This window comes from Pongo abelii, chromosome 16, assembly GCF_028885655.2.
Source record: "Pongo abelii isolate AG06213 chromosome 16, NHGRI_mPonAbe1-v2.0_pri, whole genome shotgun sequence".
NCBI lineage: Eukaryota > Metazoa > Chordata > Mammalia > Primates > Hominidae > Pongo > Pongo abelii.
In genome coordinates, this window is record NC_072001.2 from 104,664,664 (window position 1) to 104,677,101 (window position 12,438).

A 12,438-nucleotide genomic window follows, 5' to 3' on the forward strand; every position below is an offset into this window, starting at 1 on the left:
AAACTATGAAGTCCAACGCTGCTCAACGTGTCTGATACCCAGTCACTGTCAGTACCTCTGTTATTTTAGCTCCAGCAATACAGGAAACAGCTTTGTCAATTGAAAACTATATTTAGGATTTTTCCTTAATTTAGCCAAGGTGGGTCAGAATTTACTTCTAAAGTATTTACATAGAAAGAAGTTGCTTATGTTACACATAACTTGCTTAAATGAACCACATCTCTGGAACTTGAGATACGCTTCAGGAAGCATTGTCTACTGTTCTCTGGGTCGCTGCTGGACTTGTAAGGGAGTAAAAGCAAATGATATGTGGACTTGACCCTCGATAACTTCCTGCTGCATTGGCAAGAGATGGGCTTGCATGCTTTGAACTCCAAGTTCCTCTCTCCCGAGGCATCCGCACAGCAGGGTCAGTCCGCTTTCCCATCGCCTCTCCTCTGGTTCTGGAATACTGAACGCCCTCCCAAGCCTGACGATCCAGGTCCCCCAGGAACCACCTGCAGCTCCCCTGCCGACTCTGTCTGTCCCTGACAGATCCCAAACAAACTGAACTAGTCATCGTTCCCAGCAAACACTGCTGTGTGCTCCTACTCTAGGGCCAGATCTAGAATACAAACATACGACTGCTAGAAGAGCAGGCCAAGTCCACAGCCTCTGAGCAGGCTTCCTGGTGGCAGGGATATTGGAGCCCAGAGGGGAAGGTGGGGAAGAGAGCAACAGCAGGGGAAGGTGGGGAGCCGTCTGTGAAAAACTCTGCAGAGGGAGAAAGAGCAGAGTCATCCGAGGAGGACTTTAAAGGCCAGTGGTGGCTGGGACTCAGGGGGCCACAGGAGGCCAGAACAAGCAGGGTTTGGGAGGTGTAGATACAGCTTTGTGGCACCATCAGGCATGTATTTCAGAGGATCCCTCAGGAGCATGGGAGGTGACTGGCCGGGGCAAGGATGCCCATACGAGGCCAGCAAGGAGGGCAGTGCAGTGGTGCCGGCAAGAGATGACAGGAGCTGGGCATAGGGCAGGAGACACAGGACATGGCAGGGCCGGGTCGTACAGGAGGTGGAACGAATGAAGGGGGGAAGGAGAGGCTGCTGGCGCTGCAGTGGAATACGGATGAGTGCTTCCCTCTGAGACAGACTAGGGTCAGAGACAGCGAGCTGGGTTTCGGACATCCTGACTTTGGATTGTCTTTGAGACATCTAAGTGGAAGGGCAGAGCACGTGGTGAAATAATAAAATGCTGTCTTTTAAGGTATATTTACACATTCAAACCTTTTACCAATTCCTAGCAGCCATGCCACTAGAACCAGCTGGGTGGTGCCGAAAATGTGAACAGCCAACTTGTCACTGTCATTCGATCACCCTCATGGGGGAGCAGTCCACCGTCCCCACGTGGGCAAATCCGCTGGGCCCTGGGCAACTGCCTGGCCCTGCCCTCAGCCCGTGACACAGTTCATCAACCCCTGAGACCAATGTGGTCACTCACTGTCTATGTGCTCTTGTCAGGAACTTACTGTTTGTTTGCACTTTGAATTGCTCTAGCACACAAAACTGTTAGATAAAATTCCATCTGTGGTTAATGGAAAGATCTGCTTCAACATTGCATCACTGCTGGAAGGAAACCCGAGCTTTGATTAAACTCTGGGGGCAAAGTCCCATCCTACAAAACAGAATGCCTCCTCTGGTCCTTGCAATCATTTTGCAACTTCTAAGCTTTAAAGCACTGAAATGAAGCATCAAACCGAAGCCTCCTATGGCCCTGGAAGGAGCCACCAAGGCTCCCTCTGAACATCTTTATCCTTCCATTTCCATCACCAATCTGGCTGAGATCTGTAGGGAAGGAAAGAGCTGAACCCAAGTCATCATGCTAAAATGTAAGGTCTGGAAGACACAGGCAGCAACGACTAACTATAAGCCAGCTTGGAACATAATCAGAACAAGTAATTTTAAAAAAATTTGTGAGCCCTTTCAGTGATTGGTTGACGCTTCTGTAATATCCACCCTTCTCCAGACTTTTGGCAAAAGAACAAGTTAAAAACAAATGCTTTCAGTTTGCTTAAATGACAAGCCTTGGAAAAACCCAGCGACCGATAACTGCACACTGCGAACACTTGGGCTGTTCCTCCAAGGACAGGGCTGGGTAACGAAGCAATCTGAGCAAAATGGCCCTTTTCAAAGATGGTAAGAAAAACATCAAGTAAAGGTAATTAAGAATGCAAGGAAAATGACTGTACCATTCTGGTACAGGATCAGTGCGAAGAAGATGCCAAATACGTGTGCGTGCACACACGTGCTTAACAGAGTCCTGCTGCTGACCCCCCCTTGAGTTTTGTTTTGCTTGCACAAATGTACATTCTATCTGCTTTTATGTGACGTGGGGTGGACTGTACATTCCATCACTTATCAAAGCACTTTTATACAATAGGGACTGGAACTAATTAAAATAAGATACCGTCTGCATTTGATTGAACTTTATCCTAAGCCCCATAACATTCATTTCCAGTTTGGTCATTTGAACACAATGGCAGCCTCACATTCCGAAGTCTCTGAATAATATTAAATCATCTTTTCCTTTTGTTAATAATATTAATTACACAACTCTCCAGATGTGACGGTATCACAAAAATGCTTTGCCAATGTAGGGTAATGTTCTGATGCGCTGCAATAAAAGATAACACTAAATACTTACATAAAACAGCTAATTTCACCAAGTGTTTAATTGTAATGACTGGGCAGAGTAAATATTAGTCAGACTGACAGCTAATTGATTTGGTTTGCATTAAAGCTAGACAAATTTAAACAGAGGTATTTCAGTTGCGATTCTGAATTCATAATTGGTTCAGATGTCTGTGTGCTTTCCCTGGGGCTAACAATTTAATTAGAACTGTAAGAAACAATCAGCCAATCCTATGAAAGTTCCAGGGAGGCCTGGGATGCCCAGGCTGTTTACCTTTCTTCCTTTCTTCTTTACTGGCAGGATGCATTGATAGCAGCCTTGCCAGGAGCTTATTAAGAAGCTCTGTGAAAAGGAGATTTTTATTTGAAAAAATTTAACTGCTATGGTAGCCTTTGCCTAGGAAGTCTCTATTCTTCCTTCTGCTGGCTTCAAGGAGACAACTAATGCCTGGGAATGCTTTGCCCTCAGACCCAAACTGAATATAGGACTTTTAACACACCTAAAATGGGTCAATCAAGCAGCTCAGGTGCTGCAGAGAGGAGGCAGGTCCAGGGCATGGTGGCCCTCAAGCCCCCAACAGAGTCTGTCTCTGCTGCCTCAGCCTGCCTTGCTCATGCACGGGTCTCTCATCCCCATCTTCACCTAGAACTCAGCAACACAGAGACCTGCTGGGCAGCTCTGCATCACTCAGGCACAGGGTCCTGCACTTAGCAGGTGCACCATTAATATTTTTGGAAGGAAGGGATGAACAGTTGACCTGAGTACCTTTAAAAGTTTTAAAATATAGTCACCAACAATAGAGGATGTAGTCAAAACACAGATTAAGTCTCCTATTTTGACTCTGCCTTAGTTCTAACAATTAAGAATCTGCTTTATTAATTCTTGGAAGGCCTCATGGAAAGCAGACCAAGAAATCCACGGTCCCCGTCTCTTCTCAGAGCATGCTTACGAGAGGGGCTTCCTGCATGCAAACAGCTTGCTTTCATTGTAACTATCCGCGTGGTAGCAATTCAACAACTCAAAAGACTTCAGTTGAAGAATGAGGATGTTTCTTCGCACGGCAGATAGAGTGCTTGCTTAAAGTGAAAGTGTGGAGGGATGCTGCGTCGACCTCTTTCCTAGCTTAGAATTTCCTCCAAGATGACAGATGACAGTCTCTCAACCACACAGAACTCACGCCTCCTCTGGGATCAGCCTATGCACCCTGTACAGAGACCCCCTGCTGCTCAGTTTTCTACTGATCCACACTTCCCCAAGTGCCCCACTCTTTGGGAATGAGCAACTACAATCTGGCTTTTTTCCTAGAGGATTAAATATACTGGCCCCTTTGAAAAACATTCCTTCATGTTCCATGGTGTAAGCACAAGTAGACGTAATCTCACCCCCATGTGATGGGGTGAGATGGTGCATGTAAAGTGCCCAAGCACAGCCATCCCTTAGTAAACACTTAACTCCTTCCCTTGCTATGAAGGAATAATGGAATTAGCACAATGTTTTATATCTATCTCATTCGACTTATCCGTATCTATCTATCCATCCATTCATCCACCTATAAAACCAATCCAGAAATATATTCAAGACAAGTCTGCCTTTTCACAGCCCAGGTCCATGGGTGAGCTCCATGAGGGCCACCTCGTCACGTGCTTCAAATCAAAACCCTCACCATGCGATGCCCCAGAGAAGGATAATTCAGGTACAGAGCCCAGAGATAACACGTCTCTCCAACGAATCCCTGCTCAGCCAATACAAAAAGAGCCCTGATTGTCATTGAAGTAGGTGGGTTGGGGCAACACCAAGAACCCATTTTTCCATAAAAACTTTACTCTAAGTATTTTCTGGAAATAGCTGAAATAATATTGTGCACCAGCCAGGGAGCCCAAACAAACATTTAGCACATACGTTAACTTTTAAGAGAAGATGATTTCTGTGACCTAAAACTATGACTTAGCAATGACCTCCGTTCCTTGGTGGGGCTGCTACCGCTTCTCACGTGAACTCTTCATTTTCCTTCTCAGCACTCATCACCCTGTGACTTATCACATATTTTTCTATTTCCTGCTTCATTTTCTGTCAGCCCCGCCACCAGCGCCACAGGCCCTGCTATGGACACAGCCAGCCACATGGAAGGTATTCCAAAAATACCTGCCAAATGAATGAACTCATTGGAGGCTCACTTGGCCATCTTAAATTTTTAATCTTGGCACATACCTGTTGAATGATATTTCTCAAATACTAATTTCAAATCTATGCAGAAAGGAAGTATAATTAACCACCCAATAAATATGGATTATGTTGAAATTTAAAATGTTAGCCTCCTTTCAAATCACATTTGTTTTAATCCTGAAGATCACGTGAATCTTTGAGGAAAAAAAGTCATACTTACTGCCTCAGTTTTCAAATTCATAGTAACCATTAACATACATGCTATGACAACCACAAAAACATCCACCTGCCTGAACTCTAATTTCATTATTAAAATACTTGCTTGAATTGCTTAGAGTTTTTGTTTCATGGGTAAGATTTATATATGTACCTCCTGTAAGTATTGTATTTTGTTGATTTTAAAATGCTGAGAGATCCTCACTCACACGATTTAGTTCAGATGGTCTGATACGTAGCTACGCCTGTATTGTTGTATTTCAAGTGAATGTGGAAAACTCATGTCTAGCTAGAATCACATTAAAATCCAGACTCCGCCATTTTTAGGACCACAGACCCAAACCCTCCAGCCCTTAGGAAAGCATCCTGACACTCTGTACCTGGGGGTCCATTCTGAGGAAGGTGTGAGGGCCTCTGCTACTCAAGGTTGATCTTTTAAACGTTTTGCTGTGATAAAAATGGTAGTAATCTTCCAGGTTTCCAATCTGCAAGACAAGAAGCAGCATACCATAAATTAATAGTCTCACGAACTGCTTCCAAAATCTTCCACCCCACAAGAATCTCCCCCTTATCTGAGGGGTTCATTCTCCCAGAGGAAACATACCCTCCACCACACTGCTCCTCACATCTCTGGCATGTGTGCAGTGTTTATAAACGTGAAGGTGGATTTAGACACTCATTTTTAGATAAACAACACTAAGTCATATTTCCCATGGAGCACATACTCCATCACATCTCACGGTAAATTAACATCATTTAAAGTTTGGACTATCATGGCCAAGTTTTTTAGACAGAAATGAATGTTTGTTTAGGGCCAAGAATCCCTGAAGTAGCTAAGTTGGTGTCAAGTCAGGTCTACACCGAAACATTCATTTATAAACAAACTCCATCCTCTCCACCCCATGGGTAAACTGAAATATCGAAGAATGAACACTCACTCTCAAGTGCAATGGGACAGCCAAAGAAAACACGTGGATCCATCTGCTTGGGGATTGTGAAAGGGTCAGATGAGAACATCTAAACCCCCGAGGTGTTCCAATTTTCTGCCAGGGGCAGTTTGTCAGGACAGATTTCAGCTTGAGGACCGGATGGAACCAACAGCAGCCCTGTGGCCCCACCCCTGACCTTCAAGAAGGGCTTGCCCTCGCTGTAGCACCAGCTTGTCCTCACGTCTGTCTGGGCTTGAGCATGGGGACACTGTTATCGGAGGCCTGCTTCTTGGCTGTAGAGAAGTGCTAGTTGATCACTATCTTCCAAAAAGGATTTTAAAATCAAGATGAACTGAATATCATACAGACTCTCAAGTTGATCTTCTCAGGCTAAACCATCCTAGTTTCTTTTCTAGCTTGATTCAAGGGTAAATTTAAGACTAATGGTCCTCTACAGCAGTTCTATATGATGATTACAAACACGGGTTTTGAGTCAGATGGATTTGGTCCAAACCCTTCCTACTCCTCCACCAAGATTAGCCATGTGACCTTAGGCAAGGACATTTGACTCATGGGACTCTCAATTCCTTATGTGTAAAATGGGGATAAAGGTACTTACCTTTAAAAGTTAAGTAGGACTAAAGCCTACCCGACTCACAACTCCTTGGCTGCCTCCACCTTATTCATAGCCATTTAGTCTGCTATAGTCTGACCTCAATAGAGTTGACTGGCCCAGGCGGAGACCTGGAGGGACTTGGATGCTGTGAGTGGCCATTTTCATATCTTTGCACAAGAAGATAAGGCAGGAGTGCAAGAGAGAGCCTCCCAGCCCTTTTACTACCCTTCAGTTCTCCTTTCTGGCAATCCTGGCAGCCTTGCTGTCTCCTGTTCTTGAGTTTAGGAGACACCACTTTGTCCTTGAAATAAAGAGCTCCCTTTTCTACTTCAGCTTGCTCCAGTGTGTTTCTGTTGCTTACAACCACAGAACATCAAATACTAAGATAGTCATGAGGAATCAATAGGAATCACCTATATAGAGCCTAGTTTAGTGTCTAGAACCTAGTGGGCATTCAACAAATGCTGGTGGTCCTGGGAGCTGGGATTCTCTCTCTGGCTCCTCCACTCCCTTCTCTGGGTCTGGGATGCTTTAGCTTTTGGCCAAATCCAGGTCTGCACCTAATGTGACCCCTTCCCTCTGGGTGACCTGGGCTTACCCTCTCTCAGTTTCCTTACGAGACTAATAACCACCACCCTGAAGGGCTGCTCCAAAATTTGAATGAGATATTTATGTGTGAAAGAGCTAGCAGAGACCCAGCAGGTAGGTAGTAAGTGCTTGATACACGGTTTTCTGCAATCATTCTGATTCTCACATTTTTCTGCCATCATAAACCTCATTATTTCTGCCCTATTTTGCTCACAAGCACTTTTCTTTTTCTTCCTACAGATAAGTCACCTTGCTCACTTCTTCGACAAAGTTAACTGCCACACGTGTCAAAAGGCTCCTCCTCACCCACACTAGAGCTGTTATTTAGCAACAGAGGCAATCACGGGTTCTCAACTTGCCACAGTGTTTAATCAACATGTTTGCTCATAAGCTGCCACCATCCCTGGGAGACGTTACATAACTTTTGGTCTTTTAACTCTGGGCATTCAAGTCAATTCCCAGTCAGGGACATGGAGAAACTAAGAGTTGAATAAAACTTGCTGGCAAAGAAACAGACTAATTGCAGCAGTGCTGACCCTTAGTAGGCCCATGTCAGGGTGGCCCTGGAAGCCATTCAGGGCAGCACCTGGCCTTTGACCAGCTAATCCAGGCCTGGGGCAGCCACCTTTCCCCTCAAAGGCCAGTCCCAAAGCCATCCAGCCCCCTGCCCCGGGGCCGCCATGACTGTCCTTTGCAAAGGCCCCTGGGTCTGGGCTGATGTGAACTGTTCTCCATGAACGATCCAGGAAAGGCACAGTCTCCAGAATGCTGACCAGGCCAACCACCTGTGGAGGCAGCAGCGGCCAGAACTCCATCTGTTTGGACACTTACATCCTGCCTAGCATGAGAGCTGGGGGGCTGGGCAGGGACGCTCCCACTGCAGAGGAGAAGGGGACACCAGCCAAGGCTGCCCTTGCAAAGCCAGCTGCAGAAGAAGCTGGAATCATACAACATTTGTCCTCTGTGACTGGCTTATGTCATTCAGCATAATGTCCTCAAGTTTCATCAGTGTTGTACCATGTGTCAGAATTTCCTTCCTTTTTAAGGCTGACTAATCTTCCATTATCTGCACACCTCACATTTTGTTTATTCATTCATCTATTTATGGACACGTGGATTACTCGCACTTCTTGGCTGCTGTGAATAATGCTGCTGTGTACAAATATCTGTTCGTGTCCCTGCTTTCAATTCTTTTGGGTATATATCCACCTACTGTTTTTTGATAAATTTTCTTGGAACATAGCCACACCCACCCTTTCCCTACCGTTCATGGCTGCCTTCCTACTGCAATAGCAGAGCTGAGTAGTTGCAACAGAGACCCTAGAGCCCACGAGGATAAAACAGTTCATACGTGAACTTTGAAACAGAAAAGGTTGCTAGCCTGTGATGTACAGCATTTGCTGCTGAGAGTATCTGGGGAGTTCACCAAAGTCTCTGATGTCAAGCAAGGGCTCTCTAGGGCTGGGAAGTGGCGGTCCATACACGGAGTGACTCTGCAGATAAACACAGGTGCAGCTGCAAGCCTAGACCTTCAGCATCTCACTGAGTCTCTGAGCCGTGCTTTTTCCATAAACCTCCTTGTCAGATGCTCCAAGAGGCCCCGTCCTTCTGTCTGACTCATGTGGTCCTGCCCTCTGCCCTCCCCTTGCAACATCAGGCATCAGGTCAGGAGTGTGAGGTTTTCACCATGGGCAAAACCAGTGAGAGAATCAAAGGTGACACAGCAGGAGGTGGGGGCAGCTGCCCAGGAACACAGGCCCATTGAAAGTCTCGTTGGCCCGGATGATGCTGCATTTATGATACAGCCATTGCTGTCTCTCGTCCTCCCCACCCACCTAAGCCCTTCTAGGCTTCTCACCTGACCTACCACAGCAGGGTCCACCCCAGGTACGAGGAGGTCCTGCCCCTCCCCAATGAGGGAGGCTGTTCCTTCTCATCTCTGGGTGCCTTCATGGGGAAGGGGGACAGGATGCCAGGCTGTGAGGTCCCCAGGCTCACATGGGGTCACCTGTGGGGATGTGGCCACTGGCCTGGTTCAACATGAAGGATACCTGGCTGCCCTCTGGCCCTGACTCACAGATTAGGGTGTGACAAGGACCCACAGAGATGTCCCCATTTCACAGACGAGTAGACTGAGGCCCAGGGAGGTTAAGACTATGTCACACTATGGGGCTCCCAGTTCCTAAACCAGCAGCCTCCCCATTCTGCTCACAGACAAGCAGGTGACAAAATTTGATACTAAATGACATATAGATACACAAGTAGGGTTTAAGATGACTGCCACACTTTTAGGACCTCTTCAGGGTCAAATGGACAGGGCTGGACTCAGGAAGGGGGTGGCCTAAAGACAAAATTCCAAATAATCTTCCAGGGAAAGTGAGGTTCTTTTTTTATCTGGCATTTGCCCTGATGGCAGGTGTTCCTCCCTGCTCAGCAGCCTGGACGTCCTGGGTGGCTGCTGCTTGGCTGTGGCCTTGGACAGTGTCCACACCAGGCGCTGGCTCTACTCCTGTGCTCACAGCTCATCGACTACGCACCACTTCTCCAGCCAGTGCCTGAGCAGCCCGCCTTTAGAACCAGGAGTGGTGGCTTCCACGGACCGCCACTATCGGAGGGCCCTGGCAGCCTCCTCCTCCTTCCCTCGATTATAGAAGGGAGGCGCTGCCTCCACCATCCCAGGCTGCTTCCCAGTCCTGCTCAGCCCCGTGTCCTCCCCGACCTCCATCTGCTCTTCAGCAATGAATCTGACTGCTAGTCCGTAAGACATTGTTTTTGTAATGTCATAACATGAAATTTGAATATGTTCTTGTTCTCTTTCGTGCCCATGGTATCTTCACAGTGAATTAATTAGAGCCCGTCTCATGCACCATTCAAGAAAATAAACAATTTGCTGAATACAGGATGCTCATGTTTCTTCACTCAACATTGATAGGTGGTTATACGCATCACTTGATAAAACTGATAACCATTAAAACATCATTACAAACCTTGCTAAATGTTCTTGACCAGAACACTGGAAGAAATGAGATCAAAGGACTCACAGTGAAGAGAGCTTAATGTACTGTAATCCTCTTTAACAAGATGCTCTGACATTTAAAAAAATATAGGTAATATGTGCACACGATACAAAACATGGAAGGTACAAAAGGGTACAGAGTTAGTGGGGAACAGCAATTTCCCCTCCTTCACCTGTCCCCCAGCCAGGGGTCCTCACTATTACCGAGTGCTCCCGGCTCATTACAAGAACAGCTGATGCTTGCTGGGCACATGCCCCATTCCAGGCAGCAAGCTTGGAGTTCAGATGAATTAGTAAGTTTGATTTTCATAACAACTGTAGGGGGTAGACGTTATGACCATCCTCATCTTACAGATGGGGAAACTGAGGCACAGAGCAGTGAAACTAACTGTTCAAGACTCATTTAGTCAATGAACAGTCAGGATTCTTCACCGTTGAACCTTCTGCCTCTTGGCATGGTTAAGACTGTTAGTTGCCATGGAGGATTTCAGGCACCTTGGTCCTTGTCTTTTGCGGCAGGTTCTTTCCCACAGAACCAGTACCCTCAGCATGTGTGCACTTTCCTTCATTTCAATAAGGAAATCATGGGAGGCCTATATTATGTTTCATGTACATATTATTCCATGATGTCTGTATGCGAGTGTGTGTGCATATGTGTGGATGTATAGAATGTGTCAGTGTTGTGCACACATGTGTACACGTATGCAGGTGTGTGTGTGTGCATATGTATATGGATGTGCAAGGGTCTGTATACAGATGTATATATATGCATACAGTCATGCCTTGGCATCCGTGGGGGACTGGTTCCAGGCCACCCTGCAGATACCAAAATCCACAGATGCTCACGTCCCAGATATAAAATGGCACCATATTTGCATACAACCTACACACATCCTCCAATACTTTAAATCATCTTTAGACTACTTATAATACCTAATACAATGTAAATGCTATGGAAATAGTTATTATACTATATTGTTTAAGGAAAAAATGACAAGAAAATAGTTTCTACATCCACCATACATTTTTTTTTCATGTTTTTGACCTGAGGTTGGTTGAATGTATTGATGTGGAACCTGTGGACAGAGACCGCCAACTGCCTATGTATTCAGGTGTGTGTGTGTGTTTGTGCATAAACACGTGTATATACATATCCAGGTGTGTGTGTTTATGTAAGATTCATAAACAAATGACTCTGAAACATACCAGGTAGGTCCTTGGTTTTCCCACAGTTCTCACATCCAAGTGAGCCTCCTGGGGCCACTGCTGGGTTGCCCTAACTCAGAACTCCTGATCTATGGCTCGTCACCTTCGTACATGTCAGCTTCACCTGAGTGGCTTGAGCAACCCCACGTGGGTGGGGGCTTGGCCCCAGATAGACGTTCTGGTTCCAGAGGTCTGAACAGCCAGTGGGCAGGTGGGTTCTGAAACTCCTCTGCAAGAGAAGCTGAGCTGTATCCAGGAACTGCATGAGATACCGAGAAGACAGGCCCAGAAGGCTGTTTCTTCATTTCCTGCCAGCCAATCCTGGGTCCTTCAAGGCTCAGCTCAGCATCATCTCCTCTGGGGAGCCTCTCCCGCCTAAGTGGATCCCAAGCACATTGCCCCATAATGGCTGAGTCCTCCAGGGGCTGGGCCGGATCCGCACCATCTTTATCCACTGGCTCCTGGCAGGACCCCTAGGTCAGCACATAACTTCCAACACACCAGAGCAGCATCAACAACAATGTGCACCCTCGCCATCCTGCACCCCAAACCTTTCCTCCTGAGGCGTTCCTTGTCTTGGTAAAAGCCACCACCAAACCTTCCCAAAGGAGGCTCTTAATGGCTCTCACACCCGCTCCCCCCATCGCACCAGCCCTAGTGCAGGCAGCCCCACCCTCGCTGGCCTCTTAGTCTCTCCCGTACCACTGCACTGACACTCCCGCTCTGACTCCTCCTTGTCTCAGAGGGTACACGACCGGCCAGGACCCCTCTCCAGCCATAGGCCTGGCCCTGCCCACACTGCCCTCTGTCGTCCAGTGTAAGGGGCCCTGCCCTCACTCACCGTTTCACACCCCTGTGCTTGCTCAAGTCCCCTCAATGCCTGCTCTGCTTTTAACCATCCCCTCGGCTGTCACTGACTCCAGAAAGCCCTCTCAGACCTCCCAGGCCCTGTATGCCCAGACATGGCTATCACACCCTTCGTCCTCCCTCCCTCCACCATAAGCCTTCAAGGGCAGGAGCTACGCTGTCTGTCA

The 12,438-nt window shown here is 46.9% G+C and overlaps 1 protein-coding gene across 3 annotated transcripts in view; it reads right to left on the reverse strand.

The window, feature by feature from the left end:
• PCSK6 (proprotein convertase subtilisin/kexin type 6) overlaps window positions 1–12,438 on the reverse strand; it is a 188,749-nt gene that overhangs the window by 136,530 nt on the left and 39,781 nt on the right. For all 3 annotated transcript variants that reach the window (XM_024232758.3, XM_024232759.3, XM_063716323.1), the window contains exon 2: window positions 5,430–5,534. In XM_024232758.3, coding sequence (XP_024088526.2) covers window positions 5,430–5,534 — 105 coding nt within the window. The remainder of the gene's footprint in view (window positions 1–5,429; window positions 5,535–12,438) is intronic.